A 22,296-nucleotide genomic window follows, 5' to 3' on the forward strand; every position below is an offset into this window, starting at 1 on the left:
CGGATTATGAGAGTAAGAAAATAAAATATGTACGTTTGTTTACTCAAATTTTTGCGCTATAACATCTACATTACAGTAGATTTATTTACTTTTACTTTTCGTTTAGCTAAGACGAAATTATCTATAGTAGTATAATAAATGTGATAGTAACTCCGTCTGTCTGTCACTATTTTCTGACCAAACCGCTGAACCGAATTTGATAAAAATTGGTATGAAGCAAACATACCAAATTGGTCAAAGAAAGGACATAAGCTACTTTTTTGCCTAAGAACTAGCGCGCACTGGTAACTTTTGTCACGGTGACTGTTTCGTCACTCTTGTCAAGTCCGTGAATATGTACAGATGCAGACACAAATGTCACGTCGTAATGTGCGCGCACCTCCATACATATTCAAGGATTCGACAAGAGTGACGAAACAGTCACCGTGACAAAAGTTACCAGTGCGCGCTAGTTCTAACACGTGACAAGCAATACACAAAAAAGCATACTGCGAGCGACTACTTTTATATAAAAATATGTTTACCTATTTCAAGTGTTACTTCAAAATTGTACAACATGATTTAATAACTTAACAATTTGAAGCAAGTTTAATGTATGAAAAATAAATAAAGAGACGATTCTTTATTTACGGCCAGAAACACAAAGCAAGGTGCGTATTATAATAAAAGGCTAACGACCTTCGTTGGGTAAAAGCACCGTTCCTTTAATTTATGTTATCTATTCCGCTATTTAGATACCTCCCTTATCAATTAAGTATATTCATATATATTTAAATAGAGTTATTCGCGGATACCTGATTAATGATATGAATATGATACTGATAATATTCAAAAACAACATGACTTTTTGTAAGTAATCTTTAACCAATAAACAGACAAACCATAAAATTATAGAGAAAGTGTAATTTATCTATTATAGGAATCTTTGATTGATTAAAAGATAGATAGATAAGATTAACAAAAATAGAGCGCCGCGGGAAATTAGGAACTATTTGCTGAATGAACGTACGTACTGCCCACAGTAATCAAACATACTTAAATATACCCTAACATACTAAATATAAGTTACATATTTCCCTATTTTGGAATACAATTAAGTAAGTACATAATTTTGAATAAAAAACAACGAATTCACCAGTTCTGTTCTTATAAGTAAAGTGTTCTTAAACGATTAACTTAGCTCAAAGGATTGCACTGTTACATATAACCATACTAACAAAGGAGCCCAAAGAACTATACATACTTTACATGATAAATAGATAATAAATATATTGGCGTACGTGCATAATTATATTTAGAAATGAGCGTGCCATTTTATGATGAAACGTCGTAAGTCTTCATTGAATTTAATACTTATTAGTATCATTAAAATCAATCAATATATACTTTCGATATGTTTACATATCAAAAGTAGTCTGTCTGTCTGTTTGTTACTCTTTCTGGACTAAATAGTTGAACCGAATTTGAAGAAACTATAATTGGTACGAAGTCAGTTCGAACTCGAAGGCAGGACGTAGGTCATACTTCTTTATGATGAGAACTAGTCCTTATATACATAGTATGAAATAAAGTCGCTTACCGCTATCTGTCCCTATACATGCTTAGATATTTAAAATTACGCAACGGATTTTGAAGCAGTTTTTTAAATGGATAGATTGATTTAAGGAGAAGGTTTTATGTATGATACGTGCACAATATTAGATAGTTTCAGTTTCTAAAGTGATGTACGACGTAGCGGTTTGTTTTTTCTAAAGGCTGAAAAACTGTGAACGTTGTAAGACATTCTGTAGTATATTCAGTAGAAGTTCACTTGGTGGTAGGGCTTCGTGCAGGCCCGTCTGGCTAGGTACCACTCATTCATCAGTTATTCTACCGCCAAATAACAGTACTCAGTATTGTGTTCCGGTTTGAAGGGTGAGTGAGCCAGTGTAACTACAGGCACATAACATCTTAGTTCCCAAGGTTGGTGGCACATTGACGATGTAAGGAATAGTTAATATTTCTTACAGAATCATTGTCTATGGGTGATGGTGACCACTTACCATCAGGTGGCCCATATGCTCGTCCGCCAACCTATACCATAAAAATAGTAGAAATTCATTCGTGCGAAGCCGGGGCGGGTTGCTAGTGTGTGATAAATAAGAACTCGTGCTTCTGAGGTTTATAAATCAATAAAGCTAGTTGCTACTAATTTACTCTTGTCGAAGTGGGTGGGAAGAACTTTGTTTATACTATTTGTAGGCCCTTGCCCCTGTTTAGCCTATAGTTAAACAAGACTTTGGTGTTGAATCACGTCCAGGCAATTGAATGTGCCTCAACTACGCAGGTCAATAAATATAAATTGCTCATATATATTCACTAAGTTCATTTTGTATTCACGACGAAATTGGAAGCTAGTTGATACGTGAGCGACTCACTGTTTAACGTGCTTTATTTATTTTATATATATTCGCAATGTAATTTATTTCGATCAAAAATAAATAATGGACAACATCACATACATTACTCTGATTCCAATGTAAGTTGCTAAAGCTTTTATATTATGGAATATCAGAAGTAACGACGGTACCACAAACACCCAGATCCAAGACAACATAGAAAACTAATGACAATCTACATCGACTCGGCCGGGAATCGAACCCGGGACCTCTGAGTGGCGTACACAAGAAAACCGGCGTGACCATGGAGGACGTCTGTACTGTGTGTATTTTTCTAAGAAAGAACTCGATAATAAAAATATTAATTTCACATTAACCATATAATGATGTCATAGAACCACAAAGCGAGAAATTAACACTCACATTGTATAATTTATATGTGTATATACATGATATATATAAAAATAAAATTTATTTACGTTCACTCATTTCTACTCAATAAAAAAAAACAAAAAAAATGATGTCTAAGAAGGTACATTAATTTAAACATGTAAATGCAAATCAAACAAGCAAAATTTATATGATACATGATTCGACAGATAATTTATTGGATTATTAATATATTTTATTTAATCAATGTTCAAACGAACTCTTACTAATAAAATATGAAATTAATATGTTCATTCATTCATTCCATTCATCAAATGCGGTATCATGTTATGCCATGTATATGTTATGCCATATTATGCAAAACTACGAGCAGGTATATTTCAAGCCGAACCATTCTAATAAGAATTTATTTTGAAAAGTTTTAACTCTGATATAAAATTATAACTGTTAGAATGTTATTATAATAAGTAATAATGTTGACAACTGTCAACGACAATTAGAATATATTCAATTAATATTTTAATGTTGTCAGTAAGACCACACTTTTTGTGCGCATATTTTGCTTTATCTATACAATCGTAAAGTATCATATATAGCACTGTGTTGCCATTCCATTAAAAGCGAAAAAGAAAGTAATAAATAAAATATATATATATATCGTAATAGATTTGAAAATGGAATTGAAAAATATATCTAAATATTTACGTGAAGAATTTTTCTCTGAATAAAAATGATGTGCTAATCTGGTATGTGATGGGATGGACTTGTAAATGCAGAGTCATACAAATGGATTGAACGTATTAATACACGCCTGTACTTGAGTAGTTCGCGGAACTTTGAATTCAACATTTTATTATTTTCCGACTAAACGCATAAACAGTCCAATATTTCTAGGAAAAAAAATCACTAAAATGAACAGACAAAATTCCAGTCGGTACTCGGTATCGATAATTTAATTATACTGAAACGTAATAGCATCAAGATATTATTTATATTAATTGAATTAATTACGCTATATTTCAAAATAATAGAAGTTGATATTTATTATCTGTATTCCTATTAACGTGTCTAATGACGCACGATTCGTCACGCCAGTTAGCTTGGTTTTATAGTAATTATAAAAACATTATAAGGATCCAAATCAAAGCTATATAATGTAATTTTTAATGTATATAAATAGACTGTAACTTATGAAGTGAAATTTATTTACAATACTCATGTAACATTCGAATGTTAAAAGTAGTTGCCTTACTTGTGTTAAACACAGCAAATTATGCGCTTCTCATTTTTTATTCACTAATCATGGCACATTAAACATAACATTGTGAGTTAAACAAAAAAAATGTTACATATTGAAGCTAGTAGGTACCTAATAGCGAACCAGCATAACCCACGCTCTCCACTTTCATCTTTCAACGGAAGCAGCAATCTAGTGATTAGATCGGAGTATCTAAGATGCTCTCCGGTGGGCGGACCCTTCGCCCACATCCACTCATGGCGGAAGGAAAGCACGGGGCGAATTTATGATAGCTCGTTTCAAGCATAAATTTACAAGCTAAATGGACTCTTTAACGACGCCGTGATAAATTGCTGACACGTGCCGTTCCTCGTATGGGGCTCTCATTTAATATTGCATTGATAAATTCACACATGGCAATATTGTTACCGTTTTATTGATGGTAACTATTTAAGTAATAATTCTTTTTTTAAATAACTTTTTGTGTTGTTTTTTTTTTAATTTATTTCAAATCTGTGTTCCATTCGTGTTCCAATTATTATTTGAAGAAATAGTATTAAATTTTTACGACTTACTTATATAAAATATATTAAAAAAAGAATCACGTATTGTCCATTAGGTATACAGAAAATATCCGAACGAAATGAATAGTCATTCGTCTATCGAAACGATAGCTCAAAAAACAATCGATTATCCTCATACATCGGGATGAGTCCGTAGAAAAGATTACCTCGGTTTTCGCTGAATAAAGATACAAGCTCCAGGTCGTGATTGATCGTTCCCAGCCCGCGGACTTTGGCCGTAACACTTACATTGTGTTGCGAGTTTTATAGACGACAATGCGACGTTTGCAAACGACGTTTTCCGTCCTGTTCAAATCACGGCTCGCGTCTTCGCCGGATGGAGTACGATCGCCCTCCCCAAATACCGACAAGGACATTTCTATCTGAATTTATTCATGTGTGACGGTAAGACGAGTGATGCGACGAAATGGCCGACGTCCGGCGACCCACGTGCGCCCACGCCCCGACCTATGATACAATATTTAGAACAAATCTCAAATGACGTTCGTACATTTACTCCTGCCGGCTAAGGCTTATCGGTATTGACTTACGATCCTTTGTACTGCGAAATGATAAGATATCGACCGGACAAGCGTTAAGGATATAAATAATGTTCTTTGCCATCTCGACGTTTACACTGAGGTCTTTAAACATCCATAAGAATAAAGCTGTTTATATCATTATTTATAATATACATCTGGTTGAGTATAAAATTCCCACACACGGAGATAATTGTTATTAATAATAATTACGGTGATTTAATTGGAACGTTTGTAATTTTTATACCACATTTATAATATATTTATAAATAAATATAAATCAATCGTTTATTTATTGTTTTAGTTTTCAAGAAACTATCCGTTTAAAGTAAAGCCTTAGAATCAACAAGAGCTTTTTTAAAAAAAAAAAAAAAGAAATTTGAACAACTATCATTAAATCTTAAAAAATCTCAATCAATATAATTTTTATTTTAACTAGTCTAAGAATTATTGAACAGTTGATATCTGAGATAATTTAAAAAGTGAATCATTAGGTACAATCTAGTGAATACTTTCACGGTAAGTACCTTATAATAATAAAGTAGATTTTAATACCACTCAAAATGGTATGAAAGTGAGTTCAAATTCCTAACATTATATTGCATCATTAAATTCCCCTGGTAGGTATTTGTCGTATGAACGTACAACGCTCCTCAGGTATTAAGACTTAGAACTACAAATATATAAAGAGCATATATGTTGCCAAGCGCAACTCTATCCTGATACGATTTAATACCACAATATTAGACGTCTTGACATTTATTGTGAGCACTTTATTAAAAATAATAATTATTATAATAAAAGCAGCAGTACTGTAAAACCTACTGAATCAATAGACAAAACCTAAACCGAAAGATTGAGCGCAATTCGAAAAAGGTTTTAATGTAGATTTTATTATTTATATAAATAATTCCCTTCTCTATTTTACTAATATTTAAATTTCGTATTTAGAACGATTCCTAATTCTATTTGACATATAAATCTTTAAGCTACTATTGCAGTTGAGTACATTATTATTTGACTTTTTTTTTATTGAATTAATAGACTAAATAAAATACTTTAATGAAATGAAGATTTACAATGAATTGTACGATTGATATTCGATAAACTGTACACTCGCTTATCTAAGCGTTGCATTCTTAGGTGTTGTAGGTATCATATTTCTATGGTCGACCCAACAACTCCATCTTAAGTTATTGATATCAATATTAATGCACCAGCGGATCGTAAATACCTGAGTTTGTATTTAATTGCAACTATTAAATTTCATTCCGATAAACCGATTTATTAACTACTTATTATTGACGTGTAAATTTTATTAGACGCAATAAAATATTGTATGGAATTTATCATTAAATTCATAGATTTTATACGGATATTAAATTGTGTTTTTTTTTTCTACGAACATATCAGTTTATATTATTTGATAACATTCTATTTATCAAAATATACATTATACTAAGTAAATATAGAGTTAATAAACGATATTTCGCTAATACAACTGAACATATGGACTCGATTAAAAATGCCAGCGCCATTAATAAAAGTATCATTTAATTATTTTTTTTCTTAACTACAGCTGTATATCAGATTGATACTCGCAGTAAATTTAAAAATGTCCCGTAACATTGAGCATGTGAAGTGTCATAACTTACGTATTATTTGTTACTTCAGCCTGTTCAACCTCTTTTTTGTACTTTAGTAATTAAATCATTACACATATTCAAACTAAGATTTTTAAATTAAGAGAGTTATATTGTATGAAATTAATATTAAAAAAAAAACATTGACAAGTTATTATACGAAAGAAAAACAGATAATAAAAGTTATAGTGTTCGTTGACTTTAACGCGAGATATAAAGCGTTATTTTTGTAAATAATGAGTACTCGTCTTTATAGTAATCAGTATGAAGTAACTAAGAATTTTCTTATTAGTTCTTCTCGATTGCGAATAAGAGGTGGTTTGAATTAAATAAACTGCTATGGCTATAGCTAGCTAGCTATGGTTTCTTAAATATAGTTAATTCAAATTTTGATAGCTTCATAATAATTGTTTATAACTAACTGTATCATTGTTAGTATAGAATTGATTGCTCTGCTATGTATTTCGAATTAGCTATTCTTATTAAGCACGTAAAGAGATAAAGAGTACCTTAGTAACTGTTAAGTGTCAGTAAAATAAATATAGTCAAGCTTTCAAGACTCACCAACCAAATTAGTTTAAAATAATCCTTTATACATCATAGTTGAGATAGCTTGGAAAAATAACTTGCGACGCTTCAGACTTTTAAACGATAAAACTTATAATGTAAGAATTGTTCGAGAAATAAGAAAACTTTATGTAACTATCTTGGCGGCGACTTTGCATACCTAATAGTAATCCAAGTGTAAAATTTAAATGTAGCGTGGGTTCAACTGTTAGCTTATACGGCTGCAGTTATTTAGATTCCGGGGTTTAATATCCGGAAGAATACAAAAAAATCATCAATTTTACCTAAATACTTAGGGACTCAGTAGTGTTACTCTACAAACGCCACGTTTCCATGTGATGTCAGATTGCCGTCCAATCAGACTATGGAAATAGAATAATAAAGAATACATGCACTATAATATATATCATTGACTAGTATTCGTTCAAATTGCTGTTGTAATTAAATGTCGTTCAGCAATGCATCATCGTCTGTATAATTCTATCTGTATGATTCTAAAAGAAGCAATCAACAATTTCTCCGCTATTTTGAGCAAAAACCTTTTAATAAATAATATTCTATGTAAAATTTAAATATTTATCATTGTTTAATTCTGTGTTGTGTAGCATAAGAGATTCTATTTTTGAAAATAAGATAGTACTTACCGGTTCGATAACCAGCGTTGGAAAGGTATGTGGCAAAAGTGTTGGTTTCGTGCTTGGCTTGCCACATCGGAGACGAACAGTTGTCGTTGTTGGTGTACACGTTGTGGTTGTGGACGTAGACTCCAGTGAGCAGGGAACTCCTAATAATATAAACAAATAATGTGAAACTAAGACAAGATATATCTACTTTGATTTATTTATTTCCTACGAATATATTCCTTAAAATATACTATGGTCGGTCTATATTTCTATAATAAGATATAATCCCAATGAAAGCATGACATGATTTACGTATTTTTATTGCAAAAATGAAGTGAATAAAGCATCTAAATGATCAGTCATATTATGAAAATAATTGACCAATGAATTAAAGTCACTGCGTTAATCTCGCATACACCCATTTAAATTCTTGAGCTAAAAATAAATATTGTCAAGGATTATACTTGATATTTAAATTCCCATCAGATCGAACAGTATAATAAATTTAATAAATACAAACTGTCATGTGATGTATTGCATATGTCTTTGAAACTTTTTTTAAATGTAGAACTTACCTTGAAGGGCAACACATTGGAGTTGTCGTATACGCATGGCGAAACTCGGCCCCTGCACTTCTAATGGCCTTCATTGTCCGGGGCATGAAATTGAGACTGCCGAGTTCAACGTCCTGATCATCAGTCAGGATTAATATGATGTTGGGTTTCTTTTCTCTCGGCTGTGGGTATGGAATAAACCCACCACTCTGCCATTTGTTAGTCAACTTTGGTTTGAATCTCGTCGTGTTTTCTCTCACCGGAGCTTGCCGATCGGGTGTTTTACTTTGATTGCCAGATTTTTTTCTTTCATTTGCTTTATCTGAATTACTTTTATTCCAATGTTTATCTGATTTACGAGGTTTCTCATCTCGTCTGATGTATGGTTCGGTTCGATTTGTAACTAGTTCTTCAGACGAGTGAGCATCTGATCCTCTTCTTCTGTCACGTCTGACTTCGTGCTCGCGTTCCCAAAATCTCCGTCTGTCTCCGCGATACCTCGAACTGTTTCTGTGCCTTAAGTATCTTCGTTCGGGAACATCTGTCAGTGTTCCGTTAAACGTTGTCCGGTTTCGATTATTCTCTTTATTTCTTAATTCTCTGGCTCGTGAATCTTCGTCTTCCAGGGAATCCCTTTTTGCGGTGATTAATAGAAAATTCCATGTTAGTAGAAGCGATATTATTTTAAAGTTCATTTTATATTATATTACTTTTCCGTTAGAAAATTAAACTTCTAGTGTATTACGATAAATATGATTACACAATCCTATGGTAAGTCTTCATATTTTAAAAACTGCGTAACTCGAACTAATTGTTTTAACATTCCAAGTACCATCTTGTGCTACCTGAAACAAGATAAAACCAATTATACAAAAGATAAGGATATAAGATGAGAATAAACAGCGTCCTTAATGATTCATTAAGAGACATTCAGTCGGGATACATTTATCATTACATATTATAAAACAAAGTCTCCAGGCCACTGCAAAGCAAACTGCAAAACAATTGAGCGGATTTTCATACGGTTTTCACTAAAATATATAGGAATTCCTAAGGAAGGTTTAGGTATATAATTTATTGAAGTTTTTGTGTGAATATGTTGAAATAATAACATGTCGTATAAAAGTAAATAATTCATTAAGAGTTATTCAGTGGGGTTACATTTATATAATTAAATTACTAACATTGCTGTACGTTATATAATAAGTTTAAAATTGATAAAATTGACATAATGAAACATATGCACTTGACCATACATTATCATCGTAAAGTTATTAAATCTAAGAAGAAAGCATGAAACGAACGCTCCATAACCTCACAATTTTGTTGCAGCTATTAAAATATTGAGTTACTCTAGCGTAAACGAAACGTTTTATGGCAATCTATCAGAGAAGCAATCAGGGAACTGCTTTTAACAGGATTGAACTGACATGCGTTCGAGCCCTTTGCAAAAATAAACTTCTCTTTACCCGAAGCGAAGAGATACTTTTAAACACTTAGTTGATTTTGCCAATTGGTTTAATACACTCACCCCAATAAACCGAAGATATGTACTTCTATTTGTCTTATGTTTAGAACATATGTTGCTGATTAAATATGTAGATCGCAATGAAACGTCGTAAGTTAATTTATCAAACTTCTTACATTGACTTATCTCGTGGTAAATGGTGGATAAAGATAAGAAAGTCCCCATGTTTGCGAAGAAACTTTGAGACATGTGTTATCAGTTATTCTGCGGGAGTTGGCATAAGTGATTAGACACAAAATCGTTCTCTTAAACAGAAAATGATCTATAGTATACTTTAAGTTTTAATACTAGTTCTATAGGAACTTTGTTCGAGAGTTAATCGTTGATCAATTTTTTTTTTAAATTATTAGTAATTCTTAAATATTTTATAACATTTTTTTGTGTTCATAACAAAAAGTAATTGTACAAAATAACTAATGTTATGATAGTGAATAATGTTGCTACTAATGATAAATAAATAAATATATTTTATGTAATAGGTTAGTGGACGAGCATATGGGCCACCTGATAGTAAGTGGTCACCATCACCCATAGACAATGAAGCTTTAAGAAATATTAACTATTCCTTCCATCGTCAATGCGCCACCAACCTTGGGAACTAAGATGCTATACACCTATGCTATATATGTAGTTACACATATATTTATTTGTTATATTATGTGTTTACAACCAGCAAGTATATTTCCACCAAAATTTTGGTGATAAATAACTACTGAGAAGTTACGTATCTTAATTATATATAGAACTAATTCAAAGCAAAGGTATTCGAAAGGCGAGGGAAAATATCGTGAGAAAACACGCAGGTGTCATGTTAATCAAAAAAGATCGTTGTCCAGCAATTACGAACATTTACGAACTTTTACCGTATGTAATAATTTACCTTTATAATTCATTTCGTAAACGAAAACATAGTGATGTATTTTCGGAAGAAAATCTACCATATTAGCACTTGTGTAGCATGCAATCAGGCAATGAAGCATCTCCAAATCTCAAGAATTATTAATAGAGACGACTTTAGGTCCAGCAGTGGGATGGTGGGATGGTTACAGTTACATTCACAATAACAACAACAACAGCAGCCTGTAAATTATTACTAAGGCCTCCTCTCCTTTTGAGGAAAAGGTTTGCAACATATTCCACCACGATGTTCGAATGCGGATTGGAATACACATGTGGCGGAATTTCGATGAAATTAGACACATGCAGGTTCCCTGAACATTGTTTCAGTGGTACTTGCCGGGGTTTGAACCCGTAAACACCGGTAAAGATGCACGTGTGCTAACCACTGTGCCATCTCCGCTCAATTTACAATCAAATTACTGCATAAATAGTAAAGTTAGTATAATATAACAGTTTTTGCAGTCACACTTGTCAGTATCAATTTCCTTTCCTGTCAACCCTAGACTTATCAAGTGTCACGTACCTACTTTAATTTAAATATGATATCTTTATACAATACAAACTTAATTGAATGTCAATCTTAATAATAATTTGCAGAATTAAATGATAATGCAATGACATCATTTGTAATATAAAAAATAAATTACAAATGTTAACACGGATGCATTTGTACATAAAGTAGGTTTTTAATATATTTAATGGAGAAAAAAACATAGTTTACTATTCAGGACAAAACCTATATTGGTATAATAAATATGAAGGTAACTCTGACGACCTCCGTGATTGAGTGGTGTTTACATCGGTTATAATTTTTCATGGCCAAACCGTTGAACCAAATTTAATGAAATTTGGTATGAAGCAAACTTGAACTAAAAGAAAGGACATAGGGTCCTTATTTGCCTAACACATGATAACAAGCACCCTAAAACGCGAGCGAGGCCGAGGGTTAGTTTTTAATAAATATAGATTGATGCTATTTTGATTATAAAAATAATTGAAAACAACAACAACAACTAAACTATATAATTCTTTATTATTTTTTTTTTGGTATAGGTTGGCGGACGAGCATATGGGCCGCCCGATGGTAAGTGGTCACCGTCACCCATAGACAATGATGCTGTAAGAAATATTAACTATTCTTTATATCGTCAATGTGCCACCAACTTTGGGAACTAAAATGTTATGTCCCTTGTGTCTGTAGTTACACTGGCTCACTCACCCTTCAAACCGAAACACAACAATACTGAGTACTGTTATTTGGCGGAAGTTTAACTGATGAGTGGGTGGTACCTACTCAGATGGGCCACAACCCCAAAGCCCTACCACCAAGTAACCGGCTTCATGCTTTTCTGATTGACCTAAGGGTTGACTGGCAGAAAATGCCTTCAGGCCAAATCTGCCTTTCGTCCCATTTAATTTGTGGCGATCAATAGAGTATTTAAATAAATATATAAACTACGTGAGTTAATTGTTTGTCATTAATAACTTAAGCCTAGTTTAGTGCTTGCTTGTAAGGTTGCATATCAAAAGCTCCGGGCCAAGCAAACAAAAAGGGTTTTCTGGATGGACTTTCTCAATAAGAACTTGGTACTTGGAAGATGGCAATGGTTACACTCTCGCCCCTCGGAAAGCACATTAAGTCATTTAGAGATAATACATTATAGCTAATAGGCAAAGTTTTAGATATTGTGCCTTAGTTAGAACTAAACACCAAATATTTATTTAGTTATGAATAAATTTGCAATGTGAGGAAGTCAGTGTAATTATAGGCACAAAAGACATAAATCATCTATATACATCTTCGTCAATGTCAGTAGAGCAGATCACTTTACACACACATCACATTTACTTGGTGGTAGGGCTTTGTGCAAGCCCGTCTGGGTAGGACCACCCACTCATCAGTTATTCTACCGCCAAATAACAGTACTCAGTATTGTTTTGTTCCGGTCTGAAGGGTGAGTGAGCCAGTAGAACTACAGGCACAAGGGACATAACATCTTAGTTCCCAAGGTTGGTGGCACATTGGCGACGTAAGGAATAGTTAATATTTCTTACAGCGTCATTGTCTATGGGCGATGGTGACCACTTACCATCAGGTGGCCCATATGCTCGTCCACCAACCTAAACCATAAAAATAAACTTGCTTTCCCTAAAATTGAGTACATTACACCATTGCCAATTTACAAATATCACAGTACATAAATAGTTCGAGAGAGAATAGAAATAGAGAAATTGACCAACATATTAAAAAGCAGTTCGAATGATGGTTTTGCTTGTTATTTTTACGATCGACATATTGCATAACCATCAGTGGATCGCGAATAGTATTTACGATCACTTACAGCCAATCTGTTACTTACAATTACAAATAAATGGTATCTTGTTCGTATGCGTGCCACCCCAGCGCGCGCGCCATTGATCTTGATTTATGGTCGTGCAGACCGTGACGTAATTGATAGGGGCTCCGAACGATCGATGTGGACAAGCGGCAGACAAGAATATTGTCCTAGCCACGCCACTCAATTTATAAGTTCATATGTCTTCCAATATTTATCTAATATAGGCAAAATAATCGTAAACCTAATGATTTCTCTTGTTTTTTTTATTTATATTTGAACTTCAAATGTATTGAAATCAAACTGAACTTTGCTCAAGTAGACATACAAGTATTTTTAAATCATTTTACAAGATTAAATTAAATAACAGTTCGGAATATATGGGTGGAAAATGAAAATCAACGAATATGACCTTCACTTTTTGATACCCAATATTATATTCTTATGTACCTATACATTTTTATCAAAGTGCATATAAGAATTTTGCGTGATCCAAAGATGTATTTTGTTTACCTTGTTTGTTCTTATATTATGCATTACGCGATAAACTATGAGTAATTTATATTTCTCATAATAATTTAATATTAAATGTTTTAACAACTTCATGTTTTTATAATATATTGCTTTCGGGTTCAATGACACACAATGTTTTGTTTATTCTCCATTACAGTATACCATTATTGAAATTGCTCGTTTGTTTATAAGTTAAAAGCACGCTTTCTATTTACGAGAATAAAACATTGTTCGTAAGAAAATATCGTGGAATATTAAATTTAACACATTCTATGGCATTATTTGTTGAGACATTTGCTAACGACTACGAAACGTGTTGTATTATCTGTGGAGTTTACAATTATAAGACACTACTGATAATTAATTTTAGTATAAAAACCATTACGTTATGCAAGGTTTTTTTTCGTACGATCTTTAAACTTCTCAACGGATTTTAATGCTCTAAACACAATAAACACGGTGATTCAAGTATGCTTGATGTATATTGCATTTCATAGAAGAGAAAAGCTCCTATACCTATACTACACTAAGCTTAGTACAAATTAGGAACATGAAAATTCAGTGGTGCCTGGATTGGAACCCGTAATCAACGGTTAAAGTGCACGCGTTACAACCACTAGGCTATCCTAACCTAAATTTGTATATAGATCCTTATTGAACCCATATGAATCCGGTACCGAATCTCCCATTATAGTATTGCACTCGTCATTCTGTTCAATACTATTATTTCCTCTTTTCTGCTAATGCTTCTTATATCGCCCTCAACCGTTATTTCCTGAATACTTTTTTCTTTTTCTGGGACACGCTCGTTCCCGTCCTTGACCCAATAATTGTATTTCTCATTGCTTATCACACGTCCAATCCAGATATCTTATATATTAATAGCCTAAGCCGATATTTGTCCCAGCGATCATAGGATAGCTGCACGTAGAATCTCATAGGTCTCATAGAGTCTCATAGGTCATCTCATAGAGGTCTTATTTTAAAGCGCTACAGCCGTTGATGTGCAGAAAATTAAAAAGGATTCTTAATTTGAAATGTCAGAAAATTGTCACGATTTAACAAATAATTGATATTATAGGGCGGAAAAAAATACTGCCCGGTTAGACAGCAGTACTACGGCTGTATAAGAAAAAAGTAAAACGAAAACAAAATTAAAGTAAATTGTTTTCAACAAACTTCAATGAAGGTTTCACTTGACATTAATTATTTATTTATTGACATTAAAAACTTCACCTAAATAGTGTTTAATAATGTTGGTGCCGAATGTATTTGATTGAGTTGCAGTTTACAATGAAGTGAAATCAAAATATAACCTGTCAGGTTTCAAAATTTCTAAAAAATCTTTTGAATCAAGTTTGATGTTTTGCGGGATGGGATACTCATTAGTTCATTATGATTAAGGAAGTGAGACGTAAAACTATAACAAACTATCATAACACATAAATTCACCTTCAAATCCATAATTTTTCTATGTATGCATTAATTCATATTGGTAACTAAACTATTTAAAAAAAAATCATCAAGAATACTAGATTACCGACAAACCTTTGGCTAATTTATGTTAAGTTTTAAACGAAACCTATAAATTAAGGGTTAATCGCCCAAGGTTTTACCAACAATCTTAAAGGAAGCTTATGTAAACCTCATTAATGGTTTCATGAAACTTTATTCTTTCAATTAATTTTAGAATCGGTGAACGCTCCTGGTAACTATTCAAAGTATTAATTCTTACACAACGTGAATAATGTTCGAGCTAAAAGTTTCAAATCATCCACTGAAAATGTTTCTCGAGTACACACATATTTTGAGGTTCACTTTTGAATTTCGTACAAAGTCTTCATTGGGAAAAGAGTAAACGATGTGTACTTGTCGCATTTAGTCGGACACCAATCTTGTAGAGATGTCAACTGGTGATGCCGGATGACAGATAGGTTCTAATTCCACTTTTCTGTCAAACACATGATTAACAACAACAACCACAGCCTGTAAATTCCTACTGCTGGACTAAAGGCCTCCTCTCGAGAAAAAGGTTTGGAACATATTCCACCACGCTGTTCCAATGCGGGTTGGTGGAATACACATGTGGCAGAATTTCTATGAAATTTGTCACACGCAGGTTTCCTCACGATGTTTTCCTTCACCGGTGAGCACGAAATGAATTATAAAGACAAATTAAGCACATGAATCAGCGGTGCCTGCCTGGGTTTGAACCCGAAATCATCGGTTAAGATGCACGCGTTCTAACCACTGGGCCTTCTCGACTCTTCGACTTCGACTTCTTCGACTCAAACCCATAAAACCCGAGGGCGGCAACTAGTAAGATATATTTAGACTATAAGTGGTAGTATGTTAAAAAGCTTCATCTTAACCAATAATTCGACTTAGCAGGCAAGCACCACTTTGTTTTTAAGTGCTGAATTAGTGTTTACAATTAGTTTTGTGCTCGTTTAAGGAAAACACCATGAGGAAACATTTTTAGAGCAGTGTGCTTATATGCGCATATGTTCCTCAAATGAAAAGAATGCCTTAGCGCAGCAGTGTGACATTTACAGGTTTTAAAGTGAGACTTTAAAGTAATATTGCAAAAAATATCATGGATTTGACGGGATTTATAGAACAGTGAAGATGACTGATGCCACGTTTTAATTAATGAGCGTGAAGTACGAGGTTACGTTTTATTTTTGTTGGATTGTTAATTCGGCGCGGTCCTCCGTTATTTAGGTATGCGTACCCACGCTTTACCTCTCACCAAAAAACTCATTACACCGCTTAGTGAATCGCATCTTTAATTTGAGCCTCATTACTTTTTAAGTGCACTTGTTTTACTGCCTTCGTTAACAGCCGGACGGCAATCACCATTTTGTGAACAATTACCATCGTCTCTTTTAAAGTTTCACGACTCTAACTGACCGACTTTTAAGCGAGTTTCTTTTTAATGTATGAGACTTAAGAATTGTAAGAAAACATAAATTATCTACCATACCATATGTAATATTACATTGTGGACGTCATTTCTAATACAGCTGATTTTACATAGGAACGTAATGATAGTTATTATAATAAAAACATTATAAAAAGAATTTTTTTTTAAAGAAACTTATTATTATTATTAATAAGTTTTAAATGCATACAATGTAAAAAAGGACAAAAGTTATTAAGGATAAATTATTATTCGTTACAGAATAAAAACGAAATATTTATAATTGCATCGAATCTTTTGTTATGAAGATCTCGATAAAATTAAATGACACATTATGTCATATCATTAAAAATATATATTAATAATATTCCATTTATTGTCTGCTTTAATATTTCACAAGTTTATTTACAATATTTATTTAATCAACTTCGCTATTACAATGTGTGTTATGTATGTATTATTGTAAAATTCGTAGCTAGTCCTTAAATAAACGATGACAATTTATTTTATATTTAAAAAAACTGCTAGTACATTCACAGCCTTATTACAGTCCTGTTCTATATACACAGATATAATATGTATTGTAACAAATGACTGAAAAGATCGTTATATTTTATGAGACTACGAAATTCTTACGACACCATATCCAAGTACTCAAGACTCAATATACAATAACAACACACAATAACTAGTAATTAACATTACGAGCGCACTTGACAGTGCATAAATGCCGCATTATATTATTCGCTTATTGCACCAAACGTTTTATCGTGAGTATCAAAACTTGAGCACCTAATTGTATTATTAACTGTCCAATGTTTTTCTGTAACATTTATTTTATCTTGTACCTTTACAACAGATCGAATGAAGTAACTCTTTTTTAACATATAACAATATAAGTCTGAGTAATCGTTGTTTAGGGGATAGCAACGAAGTATAAATAATCTTACTAATATTGTAAGTACGAAAGTTTGGATAGGAGGTATGTTTGTTACTCAATCACGCCAAACGAATGAATTTAAATCAAAATTTGGCACAGAGATAGATTATTGTCTGATATAGAACATAGTTTACTTTCCATCGTACATATATACATAGGTGACTTACATACAGGTCGGAAATTGTATGAAATAGTAATAAATCTAAGATTTTGCCTCATCAGTACAGAGTAAGGACCTGAAGTGCCTCTTTTAACAAATAAATTATTTCAGTCGGCCATATATTTTATGCCGTACGAGCCTGTCTGCAACATCAAATATTTAATGTTTTATTATAAGACAATATATCATATTTAATTGCAGTGAAGTCATGTTTTATTATTCGTGTTACAATTCTCTTGGCTCACGGTTCGACTTCGGATGTTTTATTTTCGAGTTCGCGTACAGCTAGCGTGATATACGACTTCGTGGTAGGGGCCTTATTGCCTTCATAGACAGTACATCACGATCAGTGAGCTCCTGTTAACAATACATTGAGTATTTTATGCCTGCAGCTGTACCTACAAGAGGTTTAAGGATATTTAAATGAAGAACAGGGACAAGATAGAAGGAATAACGACCCCTTCGAACTTAATATACGCCCTCAGGTATTATTCGATTTTGTTCGAAAACTGGCATTATCTTACACGAGGCATTATTTAAATGTACAAGATGTTGAAATTCATGAATATTATTTGAATGAATTTTCTTTTTATAATACATAATATCGGATATTTATTTAATATACAAATATATGGGCAATATGAATGAGGAGAATAATAATTCAAAATAATGAGGTATCTGTACTAACTTAATATAAACTATGAGATTATTAGACCACTTTTTTTCTTCTTCTTTTTTGTCATAAGTTATATTAAAAATATCGTCTCCGAGAAGTATTTTTAACTAATTAATAATAAAAAAGCATCAAAGACATTGCTCAAAGCGTAATAAAAATGTTACCACGTGGTAAAATAGTTTCAGTCATCAAGTTAATTGAACTTTATTTTAATAAATTTAAAAAAGGAAACATGTTGAACCGTTTCTCTAACATTAATCATTCAAAGCTCGTCTCCGCAACTTGATTAATTTGCACCATTCGTTTCCATACAGCAACGCGAACGAACGAGCTCAAACACGGCGGAGTTCGAGATCAATCAGTTTAAATAAGTAATGCACCGATGTGTGGTCAGCACTAAAATTAAATTGCTCCCGTTGATTGGGAATGTAACTGTTAGACTTGATATTGATACCGCCATTTAAAACTGGTCGTCCACGATCGTTTATTAGTAGTGATGGCTCTCAACTCGGAGAAATTGCTTAGACTTCCTTCTTTCACATTTTATTTTGACAGATAGCTTAGGTCATTGACTCGTGAGCTACGAAAGTGATTATCGTTTATTCAAATGTAATTATTTATTGCTTTTGAATGTTGCCATTATTTATTAAATCTTATGTGACTTTAAAAATTAAAAAAAAATTTAAAACGTTTATTCTTTGTTTTAAAAATAACACACAAAAAATTATTGTAACTTTTTTAGCGTGAAATAAATTACATAGTGAAACACTGAATTTGCTTTAGGTTTTAAGGTCGTAGTTTTCTCATCATTTGGTATCACGAATAACCTAGTTTCAACGATCGTACCAAAATTGTACAATGCAATCCGAATAAATTATATAGCAGAGTGTATAGCACATATTTATAGTACTACGAGAGTCACATATTTAGTAGTGTTACAATTAATTATTAATCATCTATTCCTAGTAAGGATGTGAAAGATATAGATATAGAATAAAAAAATATATAAATTTCAATAGTATTTTTCTTAAAGTCTTTTAATTTGGAAATTCAGTAGTCAGCACGAGAATGTTAAGCGAAGTTATAGTTTATCAGATGATACGAATTGAAGCGTTAAAACGAGCAGTAAGACTTCCCATTCAAGACTATCTTTTAAAAGTTGTAATATAAATTGAGTCAAAATGGCGCAGTCGGTAGAAAAAGCGGATTATAAGCACAAAGTTTTATTCTAGTGATTAGTAATCCATACTATCAATATTATTATTTTAAATGCCAATGCGGTCTGTGTGTCTATCTGACTGTTGGTCCTTTACGATCAAACCACTGAACCAAATTCGATCAGATTTGGTATAAAGGTAGTTTGGACCCTAAGAAAGGACACATGCTTTTTATTTTTTATGCCCAACTCTTCAATAACCCTTAAAATGCGAGAGAAGCTGTGAGGGACATAGTTATTTATAATTAATCTTGTGCTCATTCGTAAAGGAAAACATCCTGTACCTTCATTATACCTACCTAAGCACCAAACATTCGCCCTCCTCAAATGGTGAGGACATTTCTCCATTTGGGGAGTGATTTGTTTATAATATATCTGCGTTATATTTGATTACTTACATTATATTATATCAAGGCAACTTATTTTATAAGAAGATCAAATAAGTTATATATTAAGTAGGTATTTATTTCGAATATTTTTTTTTATGTTTAGGAATTGTGTCAAAATTATGAAAAGGTAATTTAAACAATTAAAAAAAATGCAAGTAAATATTAAAACAAAATTTATTTCATGCCTGAATTTAGCAGTAGACAAAATAAGCGCGGAATAAATGAAGGTGTAGAGTTGTTGACCACAAAGCGCTACATCGGAGGAGTACTTACTGATGTGGGTGAAGTGAGCGCTATGTGGTCGAGCCAAACGAATCATTTAACCAAAATTGAGTTCAACGACAAGTTGCTTTAATGAAAAACATTAAATTATATAAAATGAACGAATGAATACAAACAAATATTCTTACAAACACAAACAAGATTATATTTATATATATCAATAGTAAATATGTAAGAAAAAATTACAAGTCATTTTTAAACACGTACAAAATGTAAATCACTACTTAGTATAAAATAAAATCGCTTACAACTGTCTGACCCCATGTATGCTTGGGTTTTTTTTTATAGATAGAGTTTTTCGAGATAAAGGTTTTTGTATATACTACATGGAAAACATCGTTAACAAACACTGATAATTTTAGAAGTGTGTAGTATAATGTCGTATATAAATACATTCTGTAGTATATTTAGTATCAGTATTACACCCGTGCGAAGACGGACCGGGTCGTTAGTTTCAGTATATTTAATCAATGTATGATATGTATTAGGATTACATATGACATAAAATAATCTGTGGTCAAAATTGTACAGAGTAAATATTTAAAAGAAATAATAACAAATATATAATTACTAGTAGATAGCTCAAAGCGAAACGGGTTTCGAGTTCTGGAATGCGATTCTAAACGTTGAATGATGTTTAATGATTATTGAGACATACTCTGTGACTATGAAAAGAAAAAATGTTATTGATTAGTTGTATCGAGAATTTCACTCCGACCACTAATAGTTATAAATAGATAAATAATAACGTAATTATGAAAGACGGCTCTATCGCAAAGACAGCGATCGTTTCCAGACAACCTTTGGATAAACAAGCGGTTAACGTTACGCGATGAAAAAGAAACTAAATTAACAATATCGGCGTAATATAATGTATATAAAGAAAAGAGCCGTGATGGTTGAGTGCTTAGAATGTGTGAATGCGAGTTCAAGCTCAGGTAGACACCTCTAAATTTTCGTGTGCTTAATTTTTTTATCATCTAACCTAACTTAACCTAGATGTGTCTAATTTCAATGAACTTCTGTCACATGTCTCATAAACTCCGAAAATAAGCACAGAGAGAAGAGCCTAACATTGATGCATATAGAAAATATTATATACTTCTAAATTAGTTATTTAGAAGTATATAATAAAAAATATATAAAAGCTGAACTTGCTAAGTGTACCCGCGCCCACTTTATAAAAAAATAAATTTATAAAATACAATTTTCTAAGCCTTTTTTTACCCTTTTAGGGGTGTATTTTCGTAAAATCGTAAAAACATCAATCAATTCTTAGCTTAAATATCTACTCCTATAAAGAACCTACCTAATAAATTTCAAACTTATACGTGTTGAGGTTTCTGAGATTTCGTGATTTAGCTGTGAATGGTATTTCGCTTTACTATATACATATAGACAGTAGATATATATACATATAGATTTATAAGCAATTTGAGGTCCATACGAAACATTACGTCGCTCTTCGGGAATGTCGTATTCTAATTCTAGGAGTTGTTATCAAAATCAACATAATATTGGAATCTAGTTGGGTCTTGTTAGATTAATAATTCCCTTAAATCAATATATTGGTCATGCAATCCATATCTCCAAAGCATTTTACAATTGCATATATTAAAACTAGGAGATTAATTATACGTGATATGAATGTTTTTTTTTTTAATTATAATATATATATTAAAAAGATCCTTTACGTAAGTAAATAATATAATCGATAAATAGAAACATTTTTAGCAATCTTTTGTATAGATAAAAAAAACTCTTAAAATTGTGTTTCTGTAACCAAACCGTTAGTTTATAAATGGATATAAACAAAGTTATACGATACCGATATAGTAGCGCACAAATTCAGACTATAAACAAAATCAAGTATCAAGATTGGCTCATGGGATATAAACGAGCGGCCTCCACGCGATATTTTCATTAGTGCATGGCGCAG

General features: G+C 32.3%; 1 protein-coding gene across 1 annotated transcript in view; it reads right to left on the reverse strand.

Moving 5' to 3' along the window:
• The window catches only part of LOC124536009 (extracellular sulfatase SULF-1 homolog), a 102,425-nt gene that overhangs the window by 43,373 nt on the left and 36,756 nt on the right, over positions 1 to 22,296 (reverse strand). The window contains exons 2-3 of the mRNA XM_047112379.1: positions 8,516 to 9,339; positions 7,962 to 8,101 (exon numbers count right to left, since the gene is read on the reverse strand). Coding sequence (XP_046968335.1) covers positions 7,962 to 8,101; positions 8,516 to 9,189 — 814 coding nt within the window. The 5' untranslated portion in view covers positions 9,190 to 9,339. The remainder of the gene's footprint in view (positions 1 to 7,961; positions 8,102 to 8,515; positions 9,340 to 22,296) is intronic.

The sequence above is a fragment of the Vanessa cardui genome, chromosome 2 (genome assembly GCF_905220365.1).
Source record: "Vanessa cardui chromosome 2, ilVanCard2.1, whole genome shotgun sequence".
NCBI lineage: Eukaryota > Metazoa > Arthropoda > Insecta > Lepidoptera > Nymphalidae > Vanessa > Vanessa cardui.